This window comes from Nasonia vitripennis, chromosome 5, assembly GCF_009193385.2.
Source record: "Nasonia vitripennis strain AsymCx chromosome 5, Nvit_psr_1.1, whole genome shotgun sequence".
Classification (NCBI taxonomy): Eukaryota; Metazoa; Arthropoda; class Insecta; order Hymenoptera; family Pteromalidae; genus Nasonia; species Nasonia vitripennis.
Window position 1 is genome coordinate 13,579,226 of NC_045761.1, and position 27,865 is coordinate 13,607,090.

At 39.7% G+C, this 27,865-nt stretch overlaps 3 protein-coding genes and 1 non-coding gene across 11 annotated transcripts; 2 read left to right on the forward strand and 2 right to left on the reverse strand.

The window, feature by feature from the left end:
* Positions 1-170: 170 nt before the first annotated feature.
* Positions 171-3,489, reverse strand: LOC103316092 (facilitated trehalose transporter Tret1). 4 transcript variants are annotated; one of them, XM_031931901.2, is made up of 4 exons: positions 3,275-3,489; positions 1,656-1,876; positions 1,180-1,590; positions 171-1,115 (listed from the first exon to the last, which is right to left on the reverse strand). In XM_031931901.2, the coding sequence occupies exons 2-4, from the start codon at positions 1,723-1,725 to the stop codon at positions 208-210; spliced, it is 1,389 nt and encodes a 462-aa protein (XP_031787761.1). In that variant the 5' UTR covers positions 1,726-1,876; positions 3,275-3,489; the 3' UTR covers positions 171-207. The 4 variants fall into 4 exon arrangements, with proteins under 4 accessions (XP_031787761.1, XP_031787760.1, XP_031787758.1 ...); XM_031931900.1 differs by lacking the exon at positions 3,275-3,489 and adding an exon at positions 2,951-3,240; XM_031931898.1 differs by lacking the exon at positions 3,275-3,489 and adding an exon at positions 2,055-2,266 and having other exon boundaries at positions 1,656-1,871.
* LOC100118846 (transforming protein RhoA-like) lies at positions 2,432-5,902 on the forward strand. Its single transcript, XM_031931902.2, has 4 exons — positions 2,432-2,658; positions 3,808-3,965; positions 4,138-4,539; positions 4,744-5,902. Exons 1-4 carry the CDS (start codon positions 2,616-2,618, stop codon positions 4,783-4,785), a joined length of 645 nt encoding a protein of 214 aa, XP_031787762.1. The 5' UTR covers positions 2,432-2,615; the 3' UTR covers positions 4,786-5,902.
* On the reverse strand, positions 4,894-27,684 carry LOC100118811 (neurofibromin). Of its 5 annotated transcripts, none has more exons than XM_008207791.4 (27): positions 25,765-27,684; positions 21,277-21,607; positions 20,233-20,451; positions 19,443-20,130; positions 19,086-19,356; positions 17,376-17,753; positions 17,097-17,283; positions 16,960-17,001; positions 16,476-16,549; positions 15,491-16,386; positions 14,836-15,134; positions 14,180-14,741; positions 13,428-13,976; positions 12,324-12,518; positions 11,588-12,235; positions 10,946-11,463; positions 10,297-10,831; positions 9,838-10,225; positions 9,366-9,765; positions 9,156-9,274; positions 8,952-9,068; positions 8,250-8,336; positions 7,785-7,987; positions 7,515-7,701; positions 7,215-7,444; positions 6,940-7,107; positions 4,894-6,855 (listed from the first exon to the last, which is right to left on the reverse strand). In XM_008207791.4, the coding sequence occupies exons 1-26, from the start codon at positions 25,822-25,824 to the stop codon at positions 7,026-7,028; spliced, it is 8,265 nt and encodes a 2,754-aa protein (XP_008206013.1). In that variant the 5' UTR covers positions 25,825-27,684; the 3' UTR covers positions 4,894-6,855; positions 6,940-7,025. The 5 variants fall into 5 exon arrangements, with proteins under 5 accessions (XP_008206013.1, XP_008206010.1, XP_032456199.1 ...); XM_008207788.4 differs by having other exon boundaries at positions 14,836-15,146; XM_032600308.1 differs by having other exon boundaries at positions 9,366-10,225; positions 25,765-26,751; positions 27,344-27,679.
* Positions 18,787-18,859, forward strand: TRNAR-UCU. The gene has a single exon. It is a non-coding gene; the product is annotated as a tRNA-Arg (tRNA).
* Positions 27,685-27,865: the final 181 nt, after the last annotated feature.

The following is a 27,865-nucleotide window of genomic DNA, read 5'->3' on the forward strand; positions in this document are numbered from 1 at the left end:
AGACCGCGACTGTCAAACTTCTGCTTCCTGATGAACTCGTCGGTCTTGTGACAAACTAGTTGCACAGTAGTTATAATGCAAAACGTTTTGTGACAGTTCTGTTCGCGACGCTTATAATTTTAAATTCGAATTTCAATATGCTGAATTTAATCCCAGTAGATGAAAACAAATGGATTTCAAAAACTTTTTATTACAAAAAAACTACATTCAAATATTTTTCTCTCGGCGTTCGTTCCTACCATCATCATCGGTCAAACTTTTGATTCCGCCGTAATGTTCCTCGATCTCCTTGAGCGACCTGCCCTCGGTCTCGGGAAAGACAAAGTAGTAGGCGATCATGGCAACGCCGTTCATCAAGCCGAAATAGAGAAACAGTCCCGGCAGAGTTAATCCGTCGAGCATGTAGAGAAAGGCTTTGCTCATGATGGACTGCATGACCGAGCCGACCGAGCCGCCGATCGCCGATCCTATGTACCGAATGCTCAGAGGAAAGATCTCGCAGTTGAGCATGTGGACGATCGTCTCGACTCCGGACGAATTGGCGAACACGGCTATGATCATGGCGATCGGCGAGACCCAAGGATACGGCGTCGATTCGGGCGAAATCTGCGGAGGCAGGTGCTGAAGCAAGAAGCCCACGCCGCTGATCACCAGATGACAGCCACCGGCTACGAGGAGCGAACCGAAGACCAGTCGCCGCTTGCCGCTCAGCCGGATGCAGAGAAAGACGACGAGGGCGCCGATTATGCGCATGGCGCCCATAGACGTCGTCGCCACTGACACGTGGATCGGCGAGTCCATCTCCCGGAAGATCAACATCGAGTATACCTGGATCGCCGAGACGCCGCTGAAGAAGTGGATGAAGTAGATCAGGCTGACCGAGGCAAGGGGCAGGTAGAACGATCGCTGCGAGTAGGGCTTGAGCTTTGCCCTCAGTCGTTCGAGCTTTCTCGAGTTTTGTTCGGAGCTCTCGTCGTGGGCCACCGTGGAGAAGAAGGAGGACCTGTTGAAGCTCTCCACCAGGGACTGATACTCGCTCCGCACGTGCACTGCTGTTCTTGCCCAACCGCGGAGCCAGCAGAGAGCGTCTTCGGCTTCGTCGAGTCGGCCTTGACCTGTAACGCGAGTTATTGTTAATTTTACAATTGAATCATTTACATTTAAAATACTGGAACGTACTTGCAAGCCACATCGGACTGTCGGGGATGGCCAAAATTACGATGAAGCTAACGATAGGAAACGCGATGTTAATGAGCGCAACTGTCCTCCAGTACAGTAGACTACCCATGAGCAGCGAGAAGAAAGTTCCAAAGGTCGAGGCGAGGTGACAGGTAGCGAGAAACGATCCCCTCAGTCGAGGCTCGCTTATCTCCGTGACGTAGGTGCTGGTGGGTGTCTTGAGGGCGCCTCGCGTCAGGCTGTACAAAATTTGCGCCGTCATCAGCATCGTCGTGCTCGTCGAGTAGCTGTAGCTCAGCCAAATGGTCACGTAGAGTATCGAACACCATAGCATCACCAGCCGACTGCCCACGCGCTGAGTGATGAATGCGGTGCTTATCGAGCCTATCGGCACGAGAAAGTCCAAGCTCGCTGCGGCCAGAAAAAATATTTCAAGACTTTTTTTTAAACTGTAATAAGTATTCGAATGAACTTACCCAGCCAAGTCAGCTGATTGAGTGTTATGTCGATTTCGGAGTCTTTCTTATGTAACTCCGCGATGAGCATTATGTGGAATCCATGGAATGTGCTCGTTGTGAATTTTATCGAGTTCGCGGCCAGCACTCCGCAGCATTGTGAGGCTATTCTTTTAAAATTGGAGGGTAACTCGGAATCTTGGTGGCTCAATTCTTCTTCTATTTTCCGAATACTGCCTATTCTAGAATAAGATTTAAAAACACAATCAATATTATATAAGTGTAGAGAAAACAAGTGAGCTTATGGTTTTAACATTACTACAGATAATATATAAGGTCACGGTGCAAAGAAAACATTTGCTATTGCAATATAGCGCACTTATTACTTATTTAACATAATACATGTATGCAAGAACTCACGCCATAAGTTCATATTTTTCTGTTTGTCAGATTAACAATTGTCACACGCGATCAGCTAATGTATATAGGTATATGAATATTACACGTTATAAGCGGCCTGTTCGATCTTACACGGTCAATGCTCAACAAACAAATATTCACGATTTATTCTGAAAGATTTACTGGGTACATAACATCCGCTTCTAGCATTATCTAACAAAATTGTCGTTATTTTCAGACATGAAACATATAATTTGTTTCTTTTATTCCTTATATAGCTGAATTATATAATTGAAAAATTTGAAGAATTCAGCAGATACGAATAATTGCAAAATAATAAAATACTAGATCTCAAAACATAAAGATCACTATATCTAATATCTCATAAAAACTATCCAAGAATTCTACTATGTTTGAGCGATCGAGCAAAGCTCCCCACCATTTCTACCTATATATGGATGTTTAATCTTTTGATAATCGATCAAAGCAAGATACCTTGACATGTATAACCAAGATGTAGTTGAAAATGTGAAACGTTGAAAGCGGTCAATTTTTTAACAAACTACATCAACAAGTTCAATCATGAGTAACTCTAAAAGAAATAGTGTGATCGATTCTGTTCCAGGTAAGCATATTAAAGCTAATTTTTTAAGCGTCTTTTATTTAGAAATATGCTTTCTTACATAAGGCATTTATCTTGATATTGTGATACGTGTTTAAAATCATGAAATAAGAGTCATCTTAAAGATACCTTTGCTATGTGTGGACTTAAAAAAATCAAATGCATATAGTTGTATGCGGCTTTAGAAAATTAAATACCATTTCGTGACTGACCATCAGACGGACTAGATAAAGTGTATATATAAAAATATCACTATATTAAACAATATAAGAACAAATATTCGATTAAAACTTACCACAATGAGAATAGATACATTCTAATTAAAAACTAAACTTTATATAACACTTTTTATTTCGTACATTTCTGTTCCAATACTGACATGGTTTCATTTTGGATTTGATCGTTGCACCGGGTACCGTACATAGAGCTATTATCTTATCGTAATCGGACGTAGATAAATGAAATCATAAAATACTCTAGAACTTGAGAAAATGTTGAAATATCTCGGTATATTTTAAAAAAGCTTTCGATTAATAAATGTTTTCTGTAAGATTATAGACCATAATAAATCCTATCTGCAAATGCATAAGCAATATGATTAATCTTGTCTCTCACTCACCGTAATTCTTCATTTTACCGTAAAAGATCTGTCAGGAAACCAAAAACATTTGCATTCAAGGACTGGGACATGTAAACAATAACAAATTGAGCATGCAGTCCAACGATAATCTATTATTTTTTACACTTAAAACCAATAGCTGCTTCCAGCGTCGAGTCGCATATGTCAATGAGAATCGCAACGTTATAGCGTGTTTTTGTGACACTAATTGATAAAGTATAAAGACAATTGTTAAAATCTCTTATCGCGCTGTACCGGTGTGTATACATATATTTGTTTATGATATGTTTTATCGTGCGATTAATGACCTGATATATGTATTACTCATTGTTCAATTATCTCCATCGTTGGATACAACAGAAAGATGTCAGTCATCACGATAAATTCGTCAACGTATCTTTTTTTTTTATTTTAAGTGATATGAATTGTAATGTTTTCGTTATGTTGATGTTATTATGAAACAGATTGATGAAACTAATAAGATAAAATAAATACATATCGCTTATACGTAATATATTATGATGAATTTCCAGAATCCACAAAGTTGACAAAAAAATTAGTAGTTGTGGGCGATGGTGGATGTGGTAAAACGTGCCTATTAATCGTATTTACGAAATATGAGTTCCCTACCGAATATACGCCTTCTTTTGACAATTTTCAAGAATATCAAATGAACTTGGATGGTGAAAAGGTAAACATTTAACAATGTAGATTTTAAAAAGTTGTCTGTAGCGTGTACAATTAGTAAAGCGGAAAGATGTTTAAGAAAATCCTTTTATAGCTGTACATCTTAAATTATTTTTTCTATAATACAATCGAACGAGGAGAAATAAAATTCAAATTCCTGAAATTGCCCTATAAAGGTCGAGCTGACCCTCGTCGACGCGATAGAGGCTTACGACAAGCTATACCCGCTCTACTGTCGCGACGCCGACGTGGTCTTGCTTTGCTTCTCCATTTGCGAGCCAACCTCGCTGAGCAACGTCGTGAACTACTGGAAGCCCGAGGTATTGGACGTCCACTGTCCAGGTGTCCCGATCCTCCTCGTCGGCAACAAGCAAGATCTACGCCACCAACCAAACGACAACTTCGGTCGATTGACCTACGCCAACGACGTTCGCGTCGAACCGGTGGCCTATGAGGGTGGTCTTGACGCGGCCCGAAGGATCGGCGCACTGGCTTATTACGAGTGCTCCGCGAGAACCGGGCAGGGTGCCAAGGAAGTCTTCGAGGCTGCAGCTAAAGTGGCCGTACACGCGAAGAAGGTATAGTGCGTAATCCTTGTAGATTATTGTTAAATGTCAACAATGCCTATTTTTTATCTAGAAAAAAACGTTACTGTTTATTTTATTTCCGAGTTTTTACTTAGTTTGTTGCTCGGTTTTGGAGTAAATTAAAAACGACAATGTTAAGTCCTGAAATTCTAAAAACAAAACTCCAATACGGCATCATAAATATTAATGTTATAGGGACCAGAAAGTAGAAAGAAAAAAGGCTGTGTCCTTTCGTAACAGAGACTCGCAAATATGATAAAGGTAGGCCTATATATTATATAGCAAGTATATATTACATGGATTAGGTATGGGTAATACGATAAATTGTAATAAAGACAATTCATATAAAGTATAGACATATGTTATATTTAGTTTCAGACATTATACAATAACGCGTATTTCTGCTACTTACGTAATACTCATATCGATATCTTCAGAAACATCGAAACTCGGCTTTAGGCTTTGACGATCAGTTAATTTCATCTTTTTTATATATATAATATATGTAATAAATCTTTCCTTTTAACGTATAGCAAGTAGCGGCTCTTTCATTAACTCATTTATATCATTTACACATACGAAGTAATAATATAAATTACACATCACATTCAGAGAGAAGCGATAGGCCCTATATGCGCTCGATAGGCCTCGCGGAGATTTTATTTTCGATGTGTTGATTAAAATGTCGTTTATTTTTCTGCTTTTTTCTCTTTCATTATATTTTTTATATTAATTTTTAATCTTTTTGTTAAAGAATCCTTGTGCGCCTGTTTACAAACTAGGACAACAACATGTATACAAAGCGCGGCTCTTTCCCATCTAATTGGTGTTTACTTATTCTTTTTTTTATAACATATATTTTATTTTTTATTTTCACAGTACGACCGTAACGAAGTGTATAGGAGTCTGGCTTGCGTTGACAACGAAGAGAAATAAAAATGAAAACATAAAATTGCTGTTCTTTTCATCATTCAACAAGGTAAAGTTAGCCAGCAGGTACGAGAGAGAGCTTTCAAACATCGAGTCTCCGATATGCAATATTAATACTCTACGAATAACATCGAGCTTGCTTAAAAGTTAGGGCCGTATAGTCCTATTGGGTGTTTGGTGGAGCTAATCACAGTTGGAATTCATCATTGTCGTCGTCGACGCTCATAGTTAACGTTTTGCAAAAAATAAAACGGTTAAAGCGTCTCTTAAGCGATTATCATACGAGAAAATTGAAAGTTGCAAATGGCAAGCCAACGAAAGACAATTTTTCGTTGAGAGCAATAAACATTTTCGATTCTCCGCTTGAGAATCCACTTAGGCCCAGCAGAACTAAAGGGAGAATCACAGTTCTGTATCAAAGGGTTGTCGGAGCAAAAATTATTCAATTTCAGCGATATTTTGTGTTTGACATAATAGACCATCAAGTTTCGATTTATACGTATCGACATATGTGTTTTTTCGAATCGAATGACGACTCGCGTCTCATTTGTGAAACTTGTAATGAAAACAAGCATACAGGATTACAGTTCCGTGCTTTAGGCATCCATCGATTTTTATTTGTGTGATCAATGCGCAATATTTCCAGTAGAAAATTGTCAATAAATGAGCATAGCTCCGACATCCCATCAATAAAAATAACAGTACTCTACATATTCTTAAATTTTACAACCTAATTAACGAATATAATATAACCTTGCACACCTATAATTCACTTCCTTTCACATTCACTTAACATACCTAAAAATATATATAGATCTTTTTTCCTTTTCACGGAACGTATAGTCTTTCTCTTTACGAGTCTAAATTTTATAATTTTTATCAGACAGAATATAACCTTTGGTGAATAAGAAAGAATTTTCCCGCTTCAGTCATCTACAAAGATCCTAAAAAGGCGCAAGTCCCAGCAGCCTGGCAGCGACTTTTTTTGTGTCCCATATCAATAAAAAGACTTTGTGCCTTTGGCGCTTCCTACAAACTGCGGAATAGGACAAGAGTGGTCTCTGGTCTCCTTTTGTACTCTGAGATAAATTATCGATATTTATACAACGTTCGTATATATATATATATAATATAATATAATAATAGTTTGGTGTTTTTTCTTCACTTTGAGCATAAGGACTCGTCAGTGTTAAAACAAAAATATACGTGACGCGAATATCTAAAATAACTCCGTGAACCCAACTACACTCAACGTCGAACGTAATTGCGATCTTCTTTTCTTCCTTTAAATCTGCACGTTAACGCGAAGTGGACGGTACTGGATTTATTTGACTGGACATGTAACAACAGTAGCAGGGAGCTAAAAGTTCTGCGGTCCTATTATAACATCAAGTAAAGATCAATACTGAGTTCATTACAATTAAGTTGATAAAGATTTGTTTATTTATTTTACCATCTTACCTCAGTCGAATTTGTTGTCGTTGGCCATGTTGCTCCTGGTTGCGTGATCTACTGCCTCTTTGAGATCCAGTCTCTCGGGCCAAACGCTAGGGATGTGAACTTCCGCTACTTATAGTCGAGGCTGCCTTATTTGTGTCTGGTTTATCCATTTGTCGTTCCGCGGGATGACTGAAAATTTTATTTAAAGTCAAATGTCATTCCATTGAGGAAAAAAATTAAATAAAGATAGAGAATAAAAATAAAAATAAAAGTATTTATAAAAGTCGTCAACATACTCTTTGCGATCAAATGATGAAGAGGAACTGCTTTCTTCCGAAAGATTGCGCGCCTTAGCATCAGACAACGAACTGGTTTTGGATGAATCTGACGTACTTTCGCGCTTTGCTGGATCAGAAGAAACCTCACTCTGACTTGCACTTTCAGACTCTTCTACTGGCAAGCATGTTTCGACCATCGCTTCCAAACAGTTAACAAACAGCTCTGCACTTTCTGCAGTACGATTGCACTAGAATATGAATATGGATATGAAATTAATATAATAAACTTCAGATATAGATATTAAATAAAAAATATACCTTTGTGTATGGTCCAGCAAATCTCCAGAGTCCACCAAATCCGCAACTTTGTAAATAGTGAAGCTGCTGTTGACTTGTATCTTCGCAGGCAATCATATTTTGAATGATTGCCTGTACCGAGTTTAGTATTGCCTGATCATGGCAAGATGTTAAAACACTGTTAATTTTTGCATCCAACAAATTATGACTGCAACGAAAAAAAAAGATTATACTCATATCACCAAACAATGAAATGCAATATTCGATCTAATTATTATAAAAGGAACCTACATCACAGGAAAGACCTTGGGGAAGACAACTGAAGCTTCAGCAAGATATTCGTATAAGATCCTAGTTTCCTTTTCATCCGTTGAATACTTGACAAGTGTGGCTAAAACTGTTAAAACAAGGGTTTGCGTCGAAAAGTCCGTCAGCACATCTGGGTCGAGAAGCACGTTGTTCTCATTGCTCACGCTTACGCGCGCACTTCGATTCTACAAATGATACCAATAAGTATTAGAAGAAAATATCTCTGGAAAAGTAAAACATGAAAAGTTTCATTCATAAGCGTATTTAAAAAAACGCCATGAATTTGAATAGTTATGTGCTAACAATTTTTTGTCAGGCACCAAAAATAATTCATGATTGTCCGATTTTAAACTATTGCTTGGTAACTTCTGTATGTCTATATTGACTCTTGATTTATTTGTATATATTCATTCGCAAAAAATACAATCATTTTAAAAAATGTAATACCTTTGCCTCAAGCTCATCATTTGCTTTGGCTTCCTTGGTCGAGGGCATGGAGAAGGATCGCTGCGTTTTAAATAAAATTCGGCCAGTCTTGTTAGTGGAAGAATTTTGTTTGGCGTAGCGTGACATCATTGACAGAGTACACACAGGACGATCGAGGCGTAGACGTTAGTGACATTTTACGGAATTACAATCCAGGCAGGCAAAGTAGCAGGCGCAGACACCAATTTCATCGATCACACATAGAAACAAACCAATTTTCGTTCTTTGGCGACATATTGACAGTGTTACAAGACATCTGATGCTACGTTTTTTCATTGTCTACTTGACTCAAATTTGTCAATTATAGTTATATTAACGTATATATTATTCAAAGTTCATTCGCTTTAAAAAACAGTTGGACCAATGCAAAAATATTATGTTGACACATTTATCTCTAAACAACGAATAACTAAAATTTAGCTTTTAAAATACAAAATGTATGGGTAGTTTTTGACGTAATTATGATTTCAAAGATTAGGTTTGATATGCAGAAGTAAATAACCAAAATGTTATTAAACAGCGAAAGAACTTAGGATGATTGACAGTTAATGAATTGTACAATCTGCTTAACAGAAAAACATTAATCACACGAATAACGTGGAAAAGAAGAAAAAAATTCGGAATTTATTGAGAAATGAATTAGATAATGGGCGTGAAATATACCTGATGATGCGGTGGATAATATGCTCGAAGCTTAGCTTGGCTTATTGCGGTTTGGTCAAGTAAATCAAAAGATTTTTGTCTTCGGTTCACTGGATTACTTGTACTAGCGGAAATCTCCTATTTGATAATAATATAACAAGTTTTAATTAAAACAATTACTTTGACTTCTTCAAAATACGAAAATAAATTTATTAGAATACATACTACACAATGTGAATCGAGAGTATCCAAAAAGTCAGAGCTACCGGATTCACCAATACTTCGACTCAATGAATGTCTAATGTGGCATCTACTTCTAACTTCTTCAGATATGGATACTAAAGCTAAAACAAATAGATATTATTTGACGTAATCATCGCTTTCAATTTCAAAAACTGCGTTTACGTATGTCAAACAATTTTTATAAATGTTTACCAGCTAGATATGCAACGCTCTCAGGAGTGACCTCAAATTTGTCCCTTCTTAGAGGCTTTGCGACAATTGCAAGCAGCATCGTGAGTACTCTCGTGGTCCGGGTGACAGTCGTGGGCGTTGGATGACGATAGCCTTTCAGCAGATGTCCAACAAGAGCAAAGTGAAATTTGGATTTGAAAGAAAGTCCGACAGCGTGGTCAAGCTGCTTGAAGTGCCACTCTAGTGGATCGCGGGTAGACATCATCACACACTCTAAGGTCTTGTCATCAAAAGTACCCTGAGAATCTAAAGTGTGCAGATTCTGTTCGAGTAATGCCAACCCCGAGGCATATAGCGATGCCTCATCTAACTGGAGCACAGAAGTTGCAACCCAGAAAAGGTAGCGATGAATCGGCGATTCCTGAAAATTATTAACCATATAAGGATGACTGTTAACTATGTATGAAAAGAATTTGTAGAGCATGAAAATTACCGGTCTCAGCAGAGGCTGCAACCGAGTGAGACACATAACTATGGACTCGAGTAGAGTGATGTCGTTAAAGCTCTCAAGAGCTTTAACGAGGATGCGAAGCAATTGCTTAATATCTTGGTCAGTAATGCTCTTACTGATGCACCCAAAGACGATAAGAGCGCGAGGCTGCAATGCGGGATTAAAACAGAAAGCAAAGCTTTTAGCGAGGGAAGTCCAAGTTCTGAGCCAGTCACACTTTGGTATGTCGCGCATACACGCCTCCATAATCTCCAGTAAAGCGTCTGTAATGACTTCTAGACTGGTCAGAGAGAGTCTCTCACGGTCCTGAGAGGCTACGATGCTGCGTTCATTGCCGAACCATTTTTCATTTGAATGACGATAGCTTGATCTAAAAAGGATTGTATTATATTATACCATTTTTTAATATTATTTCACAAGTACGAGTCAACAAATACCAACCTAAAAGCAGTCACAGCGGCAGATTTGACTTTGCTGATACCGAAGAGCAAATAGAATTTAGGCAGAGAGAACTCGTCAAGGCTCATCCTTAGTACTCTATATGTATCTTCAGAAAACGACGGCGAACTGCAGGTACAAAGCGAATGTATAATATTGATAACAAGGCCGTGAGTCGAGGCCCTCATACTCAAGCTGCCTGAGCAGACGAGAAAAGTCACAGTGTGGAAGAGATATGGTAAATGCTTGCCCACATCTAGACAGTTATTAAAGGATAGCATGAGTAAATAACGCGCTAATATCGCGATGTCATCCCACATCGCATGCTGCTCGAGTAGCGGCGTTGGCGAGGTACAAGTTTTGTCAACGACTCGGCACAATCGGCTGATAACCTTCTTTGCAACAAGCTGTACGTTTCCAGAGGCCAAAGCTACAGCAGTATCAGCCATTATCTCGACCATAGGAGAACCGAAGCCATAACGCACGCTTCGTTGGATGAAGTTATCCAAAACCGTATCTATTAAATCTGGTAGTCGACCTATAAAATAATTTAAAAGTTAAATTATAATGGACACAAATAATCGCTTACAAAAAATTAGTAATCATTATAGTTCTGCTTGTTTCAGCAAAAAAAAGAAAGAAAAAACCGTACCTATAGTACTCCAAATTTTTGCTTGAATGCTTGGATACATTTCTACTTCTTCGATAGTCAACGTGATTAATTTCTCAAGTATCTGAGTGACCTGCTTCTGGCGTTTGCCGCCTTCGTCGCTAGGCTTGTAGAAACGTACAAGATTATTCAACCAGGGTGTCATGTACTCTAAGCAGAGATGTTTCAATTCAATCGTTGAAACTCGGAAGCCCTGTATGCACTCCTCCAGGAACTCTAAAGTCAGATGAGGATCATTGGCTGCTAGAGTCTCGCTCAGATGCTTTATGAAGATGGTGTTGTTCGAGGGAATGCAGAGACCGGACGTTTCGAGTAGCTGACCCTCGATCTTAAGGTCGAAAGTCGCCGTCAGTGCACATAGCTGATTGTAAGCAGCTGTGCGAAGATTCGGATCAGAACTACCCAAATTTAGAAGTGCCATGTTCAGCAATGTGCCAGGTACATCTTTGGGCCGAATCTTCGGATGAACCGACATCGAATCGGGCTGGGAAAGTTCCCATCTACAACAATTTATGAATTTGGTTATTTAAAAAAATATATATAAGTTTCATTCAATTTAATAAGAAAATCAATGGATTTTTCATTGATTTGTGTACTGTAATAGTTCAAATAATAGCTGCATACCTATTGCGAATGTGAATAATTGCTTGAACGATGCTATCACAGTCATTGTGAATAAAAGAGAGTGGACCAGCCTCGTTGGAAATGGTAAGCGTGAATTGATTATCATCGACGAGGCAGACCTCCTCGATTTCGGAAGCATAGTAGACATCGTTGAGTAGTACGGAGTGAGATAGAACCTTGCACTTTTCAGCCGAAGTTATTTGTATAGCAGTAGGCCCAACCTTGATCGACACCTTAGTGTCTTTGTGCGATAATTTAAGAGCACTTGTGAAGACCTTGAGATCCTCGTCCAGCGAGAGTGTGGCGCCGGGCAACCGTTGTTGGTCCAATTCAATGTGGTCTTTAAATCGGCCGGGTCCGTCGACGAAGAAAACCTTACGATTGCCCTTAAGGGGCGCCAAGATGCGGTCGTGGTACTTAGTATATTCTCGTACCCAGCTGTTGCAGTTGTAAATGTAGGCTGCGTGAATGTTCTCATAAGCTACCTCAGGCAGTACGTAAAACCACTTCTGTAAGAATTCCGTACGAAAGCGGTTGTCTGAACATGTATGCGTAAAGTCGATGACCAGCTCGAATGGCGAGTGACAGAACGGTTTTAGTGTCAAGATTACGTGGTAAATTAGAAGATCGCCATTTGATTCACCGATTCTGAAAAATATCGATAAATTATTTATTCAAAATATTTTTTTTTGCCCGTCAGCTTAATTTTTGTATCTCATTGTATCTTAGCACTTACTTGTATCTTCTGGCAATGTAATAAAATACCGGATAGCCCAGTTTACTAGTTCCAGCTTGATAGAAAATGTTTAGACTCTTTATGTTCTTGAACTCATCCTTCTCGTGCATGTTGTGTTTCACCATTATTTCTTCGAAATTCGTTGATGACATATCGATGCTAGACCATCTGGCGTATGAAGATGAAAACAGCAGACTGCAAATAAAATTAAATATGAATAAAATATCATCAAGTATCTTAATTCAGACAACAATAAATAAATAGAAAATTTGAAACTGATTTTAAATCATTATCATTTCACCAAATTTTTTTATATAAGTCACTTTGCAGGATAACAAAAGTCAAACTCAAATAATAACTGATTATAAAGAAACTATTAAAATCAGAAAAACTATTATCTATACCTATATAAAAATTGTATACTTTTTTAAGGGGTTGTCGGAGGAGCAGCCGAACGGTGCCGCCGCAACGTCCAAGTGGCGCTGCGGTCAGGTGGCAAGTTCCCAATTAAACAACAAATACAACAAAACTGTGTACTTAAGAAAAAAAATCGCTCTATACCGCTCTTCCTTTTATTCTAAAGTAATAGTAACTCGTGCAAAACATGGTATTAAGTACATCTTTTTGACGTAGTATTAGAATTACGATATGACCTACCAAGGTACGGTGACTATATATGAATTCAAGATGGCCGCTTGTTTGGCTGCTCTGTTGCTGTAACGTAATTCCAATACTACGTCAAAAAGATGTACTTAATACCATGTTTTGCACGAGTTACTATTACTTTAGAATAAAAGGAAGAGCGGTAAAGAGCGATTTTTTTTCTTAAGTACGCGGTTTTGTTGTTTAATTGGGATCTTGCCACCTGACGCGTCGCCACTTGGACGTTGCGGCGGCACCGTTCGGCTGCTCCTCCGACAGCCCCTTAAAGCAGACATAGAGCACATTGACACCACGTGTATAAAAAAAGTCTTTCCAGAGGATAGCACGAAACAAAAGTAGCGAGTTAGCTCCTCGCTAGAAAGCAAAAACGATTAAATTCTAAATAAGCAGAGAAAGAGCGCTCCAAGGAATCGTCGAAAGTAAAATCTGACTCCTTCTTACTGTGAATCGACGGGTTTATGCTCGGGCGGACCGAGATAAGCCAAAAGCGTGGCCATCTTATCGAAAGGTCGCCGGCCCACAGCCTTGTGATCGCGGCTGCTGCTCAGGTAATCGCCTATACGCTCCTGGTGATTCCAAAGCAACCGGTGCAGCGCAAGCACATTTGCATCCGAAACGAAGGACATAGGATGGTTGGCCTGGTCGACGGTTTCGCAGTCTGAGGCTATTTGAATGAAGAAGCGCCGGGCTATCTCAAAGTGCGCTCGTAGAAAATCATTAAAGGGAAGCATGTGCTGCTCCTTGCTGAACTCTACGTGGTTAGCAATGTTCTGCAGAATCTTAGACATGAGCATGAGGCCGCGCTTGACCGGTGGCGGCACAGGCTTGTTGACGATTCCCATTTCCTGAGGTGATACTATTGCCGGGTTGATAAAGCGCAAAAATATCACCGTGCCCACAGCACCGATGTTGTTTTGTGGGTACTGAGGGAAGCGCTTGCTCAATACTTGGTAAAGGCAGTGACACATCGAACGCAGTTGCGGCGGAAATCTGTAAAAAATGCACCAGTTATAATAATTTTTAATTATATAGAATTTTAAAAATTGAAAAAAAAATATTGTTAGTCTTTAATAATTTACATTACGATACAAGCATACTATTTCAGAGATGAAACATAAAATAAATCATGTAAAAATATGATATGATTAAACAAGTAAAGGATTCGCATCATTATTATTAAAAATTTGATTCACCTTTCAGCGGAAGACACAATAGCATCAAAAACCTTCTGCGTAAGAGCAATTAGATTTCTGCCATTCTGCTCGATATCCTCATTTACGTCAATTCTTGCACTGTCTACCTCAAAGCTTGTCATCGGATCGCTTAAAAGGGGTGTTATCAAAGGTTCCAACAAGCTCTGCAGATAACTAGCTCCGTAGATTTTGAAGCAAAAAGCCATAATCTTGCTGCCAAGACTGTTACCCCGAAAGAGCGTTTGCATACAGTCCGAAACCTCGACCTCCCGATAGAACATGTTCCAAAGTAACGGAGAAAGCAGATGCTTGGCGTCGAAGAGGGTGACGAAGACGCGCGCCAATTCGTCCATCTGGTTGGTCGTGACAACATTGGCCAGTGCCATTGCTATTGGCAACTCTCCCTTGTCGCTGATCATTGTTACTAACTGGACAAGCTGCTCAAAACGATCAGCCAATACGGTCTCGGCCAGGGTATCGAACTCCGTACCTTGTTGCAGAATTTTCGTCAATACCTCCATAAAGGCAGCCCTTGTCTGCAAATCGCGGTTGTATCCTAAGTCTATAGAGAAAAATAAAAGAATGGAATTAATAAAGTACACTCAATAGGCACTGATAGTTTGTACTATAAGCTTATGATAATAATATAGGCTCACCTATAGAATGCATAAGTCCACTGTCGATATTCGCACTTAACAGATTACTCATGGCTTGAATGGTAGCGTTCCTAAGAGTCGAAAGTTTGCCGGTGGTTAGACGCTGCCGCGAGACGACTTCCTTTTCTTCGGCAGCGGCGTCATTGCAGTCGTTCAACAAATTCATAAATAGAGTGAAATATTTGAGAAACAGTTGAGACTTGGCTTCCATTAGATCGCCACGGTCAGATTCTTCGGGCTGCAGGGGTAAACCGCGTAGAAGCGCACCTACTGCCTCCATGCAAGCTTGATCCAGTTCCCTGAAGTATATACTAACGTATAGGACAACGTCCTTACAGTGTGAGTTTCGGATGGAAGATTTGAGAGTCTAGCAAATTATAATAGCGCAAAAGGGCTAGACGTTGTATGATATATTATCTTTGTTTAAGTCTTTTTATGATAATTATTTTAAACAATAGGTTTACATTTGTACTTGTAAAACAAGATGAAAATTCAGTTTGATCGTTTATCTGAATTAAGAATGACGAAAAATTAAAATAATAATTGATAGACTGTCAAAATGTTAAAACAATTCTAGAAGGATGCTAGTTCTAAAGGTTCTAAAAACTAGTCTAGCCCTAGACTATATAAATAATATAGTATATATTTTAATTACCTGGTTATAAGTGTAGAATCGCTACCACCTGGTGGCGCTATGGGGTGTGTGGTACCCATTACCCAATCAGTAAGGTACTCAACTAGTTTATTGCGGAACTTCATCTCTTGTCTGAAAGCCAGATCGTCTCGACGCTTCATCATCACTTCGACTAATTGACACAGCTTCGTCTTGATGTGTATGGCGTGCACAGTCATGTCGAGATGACGTACATAGCGCACAATGGCCAGAGTCATACCTTCGATGCTCGTCATTACCAAGTATTCCGAAAGTTGATCGATTTTGGAATCCAACACATTCTTCATAATAAATATCGTGTGCTCGATAAACTGAGTATTGACGTCCATAAGTATGACTTGTCCTTGCTGATCGAAAAACTTCTCGACAATACTCTTAATCTGATCGAATAATATCGGATACAGGGCTGGGCTCATCTCGTGACCGACAAGTTCTTTCACGTGTTTCTGTATTTGCGGCCCGAATTTTTCGTTGTTGCAGATGAGTAGACGAAGCAGGTTAAAAACGAACTGCGTGACGGGACAGTACTGGACCTCCTGGCTGGAGTTGGATAGGCACGAGACATTATCCGATTGCTGTTGATGCTGCTGCTTGCCTGAACCCTTCTTTGGCTCGGGATTTAGTGGCAAACCAGACAACGGTCTGTTAGGAGAACGACGTTGAAGGCAGATGCCGCCAAGTGCGCAAAGGAAGCCTGTCATATTAGCCCACTCGTTTATCTGTTCCTCGAGTTCGTGTTCAGAGTTCTGATGCGAAGCACGACGTTTTCCTGCACTTCGATGGAACGACTCGACTTGTCCGTCCTCAGCTTTGGTTTTTGGGTAGTTCGTTAGCTGACGGCAAGTTTGCTCCCAGTTACGAAAAGTTTCTTCCCAAGCCTAAAAAGCATAATATTATCACATTATTTAAAAAAATCAATCATTTTGAAATGCATATTTTTTACATTTTACAGTTAAATAAAACTTACAGGTTGAACTCCATTAACGCAATGTTCAATTTTCCTGAGAAGAGCCATTATTCGTTTTTGTAAGGCTGCGCGACCTAAGTGAATAAGTAAAAATGTAAATACAATTTTTTCATTGGACTATTTCGATTTCTATACATTTAAAACAAGATATACACAGAAACGAACACAAAACAACAAGAATATGGTATCGTACAGAGCTGAGTAATGCAAACAATGTATAATTTTTTGCTAATAAAATAATTAAACTAGTCTTTTGTGTTGCCGATTGCGTACAGTTAATTAATTTGATATTGCATCATTCTGATATTATACAAATAAAATTCATGCAGAATTGTAAAATTTCTTAAAAATTGTAACTCATCCGATTTCGAATAATATAAAATAATATTAAAAATAAGGTTAACTACATTTGTTATACAAGTCGCAGATCAGCGGTAAAAGCTGTGCTGCGCCCAACTCTGCCACTTTATTCTAAGGGACTCACCGTGATTGTTCTCATGATAACAAATCCTACTCTCTCCGCTGGCTGTTGTATAGAAATATATGCTTCAGACTCTCTTTTTCGAGGATTTTTAATAAAGTACCAAACAGGTAAAATATTTATTTTTAGATACAACTTACCAGTGGTAAGAACAGTAGAAGCTTGAGCTAGTTCAACATACAAGAGATAATTTGGTAGCAGACAGGTAACAGCCACCTCATCGCTACCGCAACGTATTTCGGCTTCCTCGCAGAGCAGTGAAAAACAGGACATGGCGACTAATACTGCCTCCATATCTATGCTCCACAGGTACATGAAGAAAACGACCTAAATATTTGTAAAATTCATTGTGAGGAAAAATCCAATTTAAAGTTTACGAATTACGGTTATCATTAGCGAAATATATTATATGGACAAACCTCTAGTTTAATGTGCGCTTGTTTGCAGATAGCAATCTGGCTGCCTACATTGGCACAGTCTTTATTCTGTGATAGAAAAATGTTACGACAAATGAGAATCTCTCGTAACCACTTCAGAATATCGGTGTAGTTGACGATCTGATGCTGTATGAGTTTCTGCGATATGGAAAAAAGGACCTGTGAACTGACATCCCAGAAAGTATTGATAGGTGCTTCTGGATTCCAGGCCTTAATCTTATCGGGATGATGGAGTACAAGAAGGGCCTCCATAGCTTCATGTGCAATGTCTGGCATGGTCGGCTGATGAACGAGAGAGACCAAACCGTTGATCAACTCCAAGGTGGAACTTTGAATTTCGTGGCCAGCTTTACCTTGATTCTGAAATCAAAAATAATGAAAAAATTAGTTATTTATTCGCTTATATTGATAGCTTTTGCGACCTCTTTCTTAAACTTTTGAAAACCTGACTCTAACATATGATTTTAAGCTGTGCATGAGATTCTTTTATTTTATATTTTGTTATTGATACAGCTTAATCATGAAATTAAGAATAAGAAAGCAAAAAAAAAGGTAAAGCGGACGTGCTAAAATATTTTTGCAATAAAAAGTTGATATGAGCGGGATCAATAAAGTATGTACCAGAACCAATTATTATGTAATTTGAGTAAGATGATATAAAAATAGACGAATTTACGACTGAACTCGATTGCACATTAGCTAATAAAAATGGTTTGCTAGTATAAATAGACGATTGTACGCTATAAATCTCACCATTCGTTGAATCTAATGATGGCTTAAATTAACACGACAATATTTTATAATAATTATTACTGACAAATTTATAGTGAAAAATTCTAAAAAAATCATTTAGAAATCAATGGCGCTTTTACTATATCCGAAAATTCACTTATTTTAATAATCATTTTAACTACAAAATAAATATCTGAGGAACAATTATTGCCTTGCAAAAGTATTATTGGGTATCTCCAAGTAATAAAAAAATAGTTGAAAATAAAAATGGTACGTTCAACTTAAAAAAGTGAATCAAATCAGCTTCCTTCTAAAACTTGATTATTGATAATTGAAACAACTCGACATATAGTGTGTCGCAATTTGTATACCTCATAAATTAATAAAATACATAAAACACCTTCTTTTGACTTAGTATCTAGAATATTCCTTTAAAAATAATTTTGCATAAACTCATTTACCAACAATTTGCTTATATTACTCGAATCTTATCGGTGTGTGAGCTTATCTCTACTGTAATTTCACGAGCCTTGCTATGATTTAAACGTTAAATGGTGAGTTTATTAAAAAAAATTATTAATAATTTGTAAGAAAAATAAACTTTTAAGGTGTAAAAAAATAATTCTATGAAAATTCGTGATTACTGCAGCCTCGCACCTAAGTCCCTGTAGCGCAGAGGATAGCGCGTTGGACTTCTAATCCAAAGGTCGTGGGTTCGATCCCCACCAGGGATGGTGACTGTGGTAAAAACAACGTTTAACGTTGTTAATTTTTTTTTTCAATTTTTATGCTCACGACAATCAAAACAACATAAAAGTTAACATATGCCACAAAAAAATAAATATCGACTTGCATATTATGCACTTAAATGCAACAATGCAGTTCAAATTTTTTTCTTTTTTTTCTTCAAAGTTTTGGTAAAATAAGTAAAGTATTATTGAATAAATAATTTTTACGTACATTTAACATAAGCATTGGATCAGCATGTATCAGTCGAACCATCCAAAGCAAAAGATTTCTATAACTGGTAACCTCCTCTCCACGATCTTTGTATTTGCTCTGTTCCTTGCCTTTTAGCGTGAAGCTCTGTATCATACGCAACGGTGTATGTGATATGTAACTTTGAGAAACTTTATTTAACGTATCTGTAAACATGTTTCGCAGTTCTGCACTACGCGAGTAAACGAGATCGATTTGCTGCCACCATGGCAGTCTAGGCTGACTGACAATTCTAAAAAGAGAAATTTTATATTAGTTATCGCAGAATCATTTTAGCTAAGAAGTTAAAACTTGGATAAGTATGCAAATGGAACTAACTTGTACAAAGAGCTAATGAGCACGAATTGATACGTCGATGGCGAATTCAGATTGAGACAGACTTTGAAGACTTCGTTGTTGTGCGGCATGATGCGAAAGACGCTGACGAAGCAGTCGATCATGAGATCGATGTCTTGTGCGACGTTACTCTGGCCCCGGGAGAAAGGCTTGTTCGGATTGAAAAGCAAGGATATCAAATCGTGTATGACATGCTGCACCAGAGTGAATATCACGTTGTTTGAGTCAAGATTGCTGACATAGGTTGAGGCTTTGCAGAGCTTGACGCAAGTAAGGGCAGCCGCTTCGACAAGTTGTCGATTTGAGCCTCCATGAGCAACTAGGCCTTTTTTCACACTATCTATAAAACATTTTTTCTTCTTGTGCTCTGGCGAGTAGGGCGCGCCCATATCTGCATTGACGATCTCTTCGAGCACCTTGGGTGTGAGTATGAGCAGCATGATCTGCAAGGGCCAAACCGCGGCCACTCGGCCCTTCTTGTTGTCTGCAAATGTGTCCAGAATATCGAAGAGTTCACCGCACGCTTTGACAAGCTCATCGTTTGGATTCTTCTGGAGATCTGCAAATTCTTGAGGATACGTATCCATCCAGTTCCAAACAGCCTTTTCTAAAGAACTCATAAGCACAAAGTGCGCCGATTTCTTCAGTTGCCGGAATTTTTGGTTTATTTCTATAAATTATAATGTTGGTAATTATACAAATTTCATTTTCATTCTTAGACTAATCACTTTCAGTATATAAAGTAAATTTTTTAAAAAGACATTCAACTTACCAGTTAAAAGTTTGGTAAGTCTATCAACGTCAACATTAATATGCTGTATCAGTTCTATATCACTGTAATCCGGATTTTCCTCGATGCATACTGAGAGTTCTTGAAGACGAGCGGAAATCCGATTGAAAACAGCGCTAAAGAAATTCAAACTGAGGGCGAATAAGACTTTGCTTGCCAGATTTTTCAGATGTGCGTTCTGAGGACTGTCATTTGGAATATCTGAAAATGAAATTACCAAATATTAAGCGCGTATTTGTTATATATTTTCTGTGTGCGCGAAATCTTTTCTGATAAATATTATTGTCCGTTGACTATATTTTATAAGGCTCGCCTTTTTTCTTCTACATACGCTTTTATTTATATCAAAATCTAATAGTTATACAACCTTTATACATTAATTAATTCATTGATATGGTCAATACGACTGTACGTGGATATAAATATTTAAAATTTAATTAATAACATTGAAATTAACAGTCTTCTCTTTTTAGTGAAAAATATTAAATGCAAAAACTAGTGAATGATTTCAAAGCGACTAAAGTGAAAAATTTGCACTAAAATCAATAAACATAACCAAAATTTGCCGTATATTTAGTACCAGATTGATAAAAAAGTTTGCTTTTTATAAAAAGTATGCTAGCAAATCAGCTATTGAACCGTGCATCAAATTAACAAATTTTCTTAAAAAGTTTTTTTTATGTTGAATCAATAAAAATTTACAGCCGAAATGGCTATGGCAGGGTCATACTAGAAATTTGTAAAATACTTATGTTACACTCGTATCGTAGTGTACTACTAAATGTTTAGTTCGACTCTAGCTTATTTCTTTCTTTTAATTTAAATGTTCATCACGACCGTAAAATATTACGCCCACAATTGCTTTGTATAACCATACTGAGGGAATATCCTTTGTGTGTGACTTTATTGATCATAAAGAAGAACTTGATACGAGTAATACAACGTGATGAAGAAAGAAAGAAAAACAATAAAATATATGACACGGGGGTAATTAAGAAAAATTCAAACAACAAAAGCATGCCGTACCGATAAACTGGCAGATCTCGCGTAGGAGTAGCTTGACGTTCATCGCCTCGTCGTACTTGGTAGTGTCCTTGGGCTGGTTGGCGAGGCAACTCTCGAGGGTGTCGAGGACAATGATGATGGACTCGTAGCGGTGCCGGTCGTGGTCGCTGCATTGAAACGAGCGCTGGCCACCGACGCCGCTCGGCACCATTTCGTTCACCCGCTTCAGGATATTCGTCAGCCCAGAGATCACCAGGGAGAATCGATGCCGAGATATCAGGATCAGGCATCTTTTGTTCTTCTCCTCGTTCAGCCGCGAGTGCGTAGTTTGCGGACCGGCCCGGCATGGTAGCTGAAAGTCATCGAAGTCATATTGTAATATTTGTTTCTTCAACTACTCTACTCTATTTTTAAAAGTTTATGCAATCGTCGATTCGCATACATTGATTATTTTTACAAATCTGTAACTTTGTACGGAGACATAAACTTTGCGCCTCTGATGGAATAGTCTACATCGACAGCACCTCGAGCATATCTTCGCTTACGTATAGTAGCAGCGATTAAGTAAATATAAGTCAAAGAAAATAAAGAAGTCGAAGTTCAAGAAATAACGAGTCTAAATATTAATAAAGCCATTTTCTTCATCCGCATCATCGAGAATCTCACATCCTTTAAAGAACCAAGTTTTCATTCAAAATCAATAAGGCAACAATCATCAAACGAGTCTGCTACCATAAAAGTATGAACGAGTGTAATGAAAGATCGTAAGAAATCTGTCAATCGACATTATCTCGCGCAGGAGAAGACCGATCGTGAATGAGTGAAGGACCTTGTCCGTGAACTGGGTCGCGCTGCTGCTGCTGCCCGGCTCTTTTCATCAATCGCGCAGCGCAGTTCTATGAAGCTGCTGCAGCCCCCAGTCATGAACCGAGCCTCATTTTCATTCATGCATCGGCGCTTGCGCGTCTGCGCGTCTGCGCGCGGCTGCTGGCGCTCCAGATTCACCGCGCGCGAAATCGGCTCGTCCCGGCCGGGAGACTACTATAGGACTCGAGCCTCGAGGATTTTCGAGGGAGATATTTTCCTTTTTCTGAACCTCAACGCCCAACAGTTTCTCTATCAAACAAAAAAACCAAGAATTTTAACGGATATTTCTATCGCTTGCAATTTTCCGAAAAATCCGAATTATTTCCCCGATCGGTCGATCATCGACGTCGACCCAGATTCCCTGCTTAGCTCCGGGGCTCGTCGCGGCGGTAATTCGAGCGACGAGGAAAAAAGTGGCAAACTAGTCTCATTCATGGGGGGCGCGCACAGCAGCTTCGTGTATATAGAAGAACTATCGCGCGGGGGGAGGATCGCAAAATGGGTCAATGAAAAGAGCGTGTGCGCGCGCAGCGTCAACGCGAACGGCCGGGGCAGGGAACGCCGAGGACGACGCCTCTGATGCTGAATGTGGAGCAGCCGCGCGAAGGGATGTATATACATATTAGGGTTGGGCGAAGGTCAAGTGAGGTCGAAGCGCCGGTATTGACTTTTGCACTTTTTTTCACTCTTTTCGACCTGTTCTCGACGATTTTTCTCACTTCGGATCGATTTTCGAGAATGACGATATCTCATTGGACATTGGAAAATTTTCTCGACCCCTGATCGGCGGAAATTCAAAGAGAACACGACGAGATTGCTCGATACAGATTAGTCAAGCTATTCGTGGAAAAGGTGTACGAACGCGTACGAAGCTTCGAGTAAAGCAGTTGATTGAAGCTTAATACGATTTCGCAGAAATGAATTCAGGTTATATGCAGCTTGAAAACAAGTCGCGCGCGCGGGCTCTCGTGCATAGCCGGAAACGCAATTTATCAAATTTTTCTGCGAAATATACGATGACACGACGAACCGGAAATCCCTTACGACCAGAATAAATGGCGCCTCGCTTTTCGGCGTAATTATGTATTTTTTTCTACGAGCATACGTGCGCCTACATACCATCGGCTCTCTGAGCTAATGTTTATCAAATAAAAGTATTTTTGGACGCTGGTTTGCTTTTTACCGATTTTCCGCTACTTTTGTATGCCTTTCCTGCGTTCCTGTCGTAATTCAGATTCGAACGAGTTTTTCAAGTGTTTTAGAATATTCACATTTTTTTTTTTAAAACATAGATCTTCTCCCCAAGCCTTCTAGTCCGGAGGCCCACAATACCTGCCGTGGCCATTTCGAGCCCGCCTCGAACACCAAGGTTTTTTTCATGTATTTTCACCTGCTGAATCCGAATTTCGAGGGTGTTTGGCTGCAAAGTGGTCAGAAAAAAAGTTATTAACAATTTATTGTTGCAATTTCGGAAATCATCGCTTTTAACCGGAAAAATGGGTTTCCAACTTTTAACATGCATGTGTATGTTTTAAATCATAAGTTTATCCATAAACAACGATGACTTTTAAAATATTCAACATTTATTTATTTTTGGGTGCGCGAAGCGCGATCTGCTTTACCGACCACGCGCTCGCTCTCGCTCCGTATTTCGTTCCGTGCTTCGCGCACCCAAAAATACATAAATGTTGAATATTTTAAAAGTCATCGTTGTTTATCAGGTTAAAAGTTGGAAACCCATTTTTTCCGGTTAAAAGCGATGATTTCCGAAATTGCAACAATAAATTGTTAATAACTTTTTTTCTGACCACTTTGCAGCCAAATACCCACGAAATTCGGATTCAGCAGGTGAAAATACATGAAAAAACCTCGGTGTTCGAGGCGGGCTCGAAATGGCCACGGCAGGTATTGTGGGCCCCCGGACTATTCGGATTTTCGGAAAATAAAAATCATATCAATACTCGTTCCCAGTTATCGCAACTCGCGCGAAAGCTATCTCCGGGGCGAGCGCGCGGTCTCTGCCTTACTTTGTGTACACAATAATATTATGTATTTCCACCCAACAGATCTACGAGAAGTCGCCGAGACACCGGCAAGAAGCAGGCTTTTCTAACAACACTATGAGCTTCACGTCACGCCTATATATATAAAAGTCGTTTCTCCATGAAAGAGTGAAATGCGAAGGAAAGTTTTTCGGCGGGGCGGGGTTCGCGCACGCGATAACGATCGATAAGCGCGACGCTATGTATACTACTGTCTGAAGAAGAGCCGAAAGACTTGGGAAGAAAAACTTCACTTGTAGAAGAAAACAGAGGAACACAGTTGAGGTTTTTGCGATTTTGGCCTCGGCCACGAGAGGTGATAGGTTGTTCTTTAACGTTTAGGCATTGCTGTTCAAGAGCTTGCAACATTATAAACTTTTTTGTTGAGAACAAAGCGATGGTACTGTAAAGCACGTGTTTTGGTATTCAAACTCTTTGACTATGTAATTTTTTCTCTGGGTGATAGAAAATAAATCTCTGCTCAAGGAATTGACAAAAAAAATCAGTTTCGAGATGTTTTCCATGTGAAATGAAAATACGCTTGAGTAATTTTTCAAAATATTTATGTAAAACTTATCTAAATGGGCTGTACCATTATGATGATGATGATTAAAAATAGTAGAACCAGCATTTGTAAGTAATGCTCTAAATTAATTACTCGGTAAATTGTTTTTAAATCAAAACATCGGTTGAACAAGTGGATTTCAAAAATCTCAGATGGCTGTAACAAATTACAAGGTAGGAACACAATTTATGAAATAGATAGTTAGTGAGGTGAGTGTGCACAATGAAGTATTAATATTGGTTTGGATCACATTCAAAATTAATTCCACTGAAATGAAATCATTGAGAAGACATTTTTTACTTGTCTGTACAGATAAATTTTACAACCATAAAACTTCAGGTAATTCAAGAAGAAGAAACTTATGTTTATTGTGAAATTATTCCATATCAACAATAGTGAATGGTTATACTTTAAAATAAAAATAACAAGAGTTCTCAAATTGTCACAAATCAAGACTCAAATAAATGTATGACCAAAATACATACTGTGTGCAACCACACAATAAATTTATTTAAATCTTTTACTCGTTTAAATTTTAATTAATCTACTTTACATACTTCAGCGAACACATTAACTATCTAAACATATAGCAGTGATCTGATTACGTTTATTTTTATAAAAAAAAAAAAACCATAATCATTCATAAAACGAACAATATAAAAATGATAACAAGTGGATCAAACTCAAAAGTAAAGATAAAAAAGTATTGCTTGTAAACTTGTTTAAAAAATCGAAATGAAAATTCGATTTCATCAATTGCAAGTCTTGCAGGTATTCATATTCATTTGGATTTAAAAACAACATTGAAACAAGCAGCAGAAAGAGGCAAGAGTCGAATGAAAATCGAAGAATCAAGTTCAATGTCACCAGAGCAGCGCGGCTATCTAAACTTTCGGCAGGGGCCTAGCAAAACACATAACAGCAGAAGCACAACACAGTTCGCGTAAAACAAATAGTACGAACATCACGAGCAACAATAATATTATTTAAAAAAAAACAGAGAATAAAAAAAGGATTGACAGGTGAGAGACTTACCTGGTCCTCGAATCGCGCAATCAGCGAATTGGCCCACTCGCCGGGCTTCTGCGTGCCCATCGTCACCGAAGCTGATGTTGGTTTGTGTCGTCCCTCTGAGAGCAGGCAACTCTCGACGTCGCGATCCAAAGACGCTGACTGACGCGTGGGGCGGGACTCGACGAAGCCGCCGCTGCTCTCTCTCTCTCTCTCTCTCGCTCTTCTACGCTCGAACTCGATAAGTAGTATAGGTCCTCTCCGATCTCGGCTGTACACAGGGAGAAAGAGAAAGAGAGGTAGGAAGGAGGGGTTAGGCTTAGACTCGATAAGTAGTATAAGTCCTCTCCGATCTCGGCTGTACACAGGGAGAAAGAGAAGGAGAGAGAGGAAGGAGGAGTTAGGCTAGCCCAAGCGGCTTCTTGCCGCCCGACCCCGTCTTCGGCGCCGTCCGCGGCCTCGTCCTCCTCATGCTCGAGACGACGTCAACGAGTCCGTATACCCGCACTTTACTTCCTCTGTAACGTCGTCGTCACCGTCGTCGTCCTCGTCGTCGGCGGCGACGTTGCTGCTGCTGGACGACGCCGCACACGCACTACTGCTGCTGCTGCTGCTGCCAGTGTATAGCGAGCGTGGAAGAGCAAAGAGAGAGGAGGGAGGGAGCACTCTTTCTCTCTCTCTCTCTCTCTCTCTCTTTCTCTCGCCGGGATTTCTCGCTGTGCAGCTGCTAAAGTGCGCTTCTAGTTGTCCCTCGGATGCTGCTGCTGCTTTCTTCTCCTTCCATGTGCAGGAGATACATGGAGCCGACACGAGTAGGTAGCACTTCTAGTAGACCGAGAGAAAAGACGTGGAGAGAGGAGAGCCAGCTCTCTTTCTCTTTCTCTCTTTCTCTCTCTCTCTCTCTCTCTCTCTCTCTCTCTCTCTCTCTCTCTCTCTCTCTCTCTCTCGCTAGCGCGCACACGTGTGCTCTGTACTGCGCGCGAGTAGACCACCCGATGTATAGGTATACGCCTGTTGGAGAGAATGAGAGGGTCAGACACTGACACGAGCCGAGAGGGACTAGATCTTACTCGATGCGCGAGAGGTTATGCTGCTTCTGTAACTTGGCTTTCTAGCTGTTTTTTCACTTCGGCAACAGAGCTTTCACTGCACGTTCTCAGCAAAAGCGTAAACAAAACTTTGCCTTGAGATGACAGTTGAACGAGACTGTTATTGTTGAAGGGAGCATTCAACTGGCTTTCGAAACTGAGCCTCCTTCAAGCTTGATAGTCCCAGTTGAAGTAGCAGCATTGTCCAGTGACAAATTGCTATATTTCAATGAAATACGGCGCGCGATCATATTATACAACAGCGAAGCTCGTCGCGTTTGAGGTTAGAAACATTCCTCGTTACAGCGCAGCAGGTCCCCACATCGACGTCGTCGCGCTCATGCAGCGAGCAGTCGCGCCAGAATATATACGCAAAAACTATACATAGCGCGCAACAAGCGCGTGTGCCTGCAGTCGCGTATATATATATAATAATAAAATATAGTGTAGGATGGAAGAGCGAGCCAAAAATGGCATTCGATAAAAAAGAGACGCTGCACTTTGTTTGTTTCTACCTGATGCGAACAGTCGGCAGTAGAATATATGTGTCACTCGCTCTTTCTCTCTCGTCTCGTCTCGTCGTTGTCAGTCGGCCCCCTCATGCGTTGTATAGACTGCAGGTGCAGTATAGCGGCCTGAGGCTGTCTTGTGTACATGCGCGGCGGCGGTGTATAGGCACGAGCGGAAACGAGAGCGAAAAACAGACAACGCAACGGGAGATCAAAGGATGCACACTTATACTTATGTAGTTATGTGCGTGTGTGTGTGCGTGTGTCCTTACTCGCTCCCCTACTCGCGGAGACGACGAGCACGCGCGCGCTATAGATCAGAACGCCGCCATTTACGAAAGTCGACTGACTGCCGCCGCCGCCGCCGCCGTCGCCGTCGCTGCTCCTGACCGAGTGGGCGACTAGTGAAAGAAAGTTGGAGAGAGATAGAGAGAGCGCGCTGAAATTGTTAATGAAGGAGAAGCTGCTCGCGCTCCGACTGCAGTCAGACGCGGAAAATTTTATTTTGTCAGACTGGAAGAAAAGAGT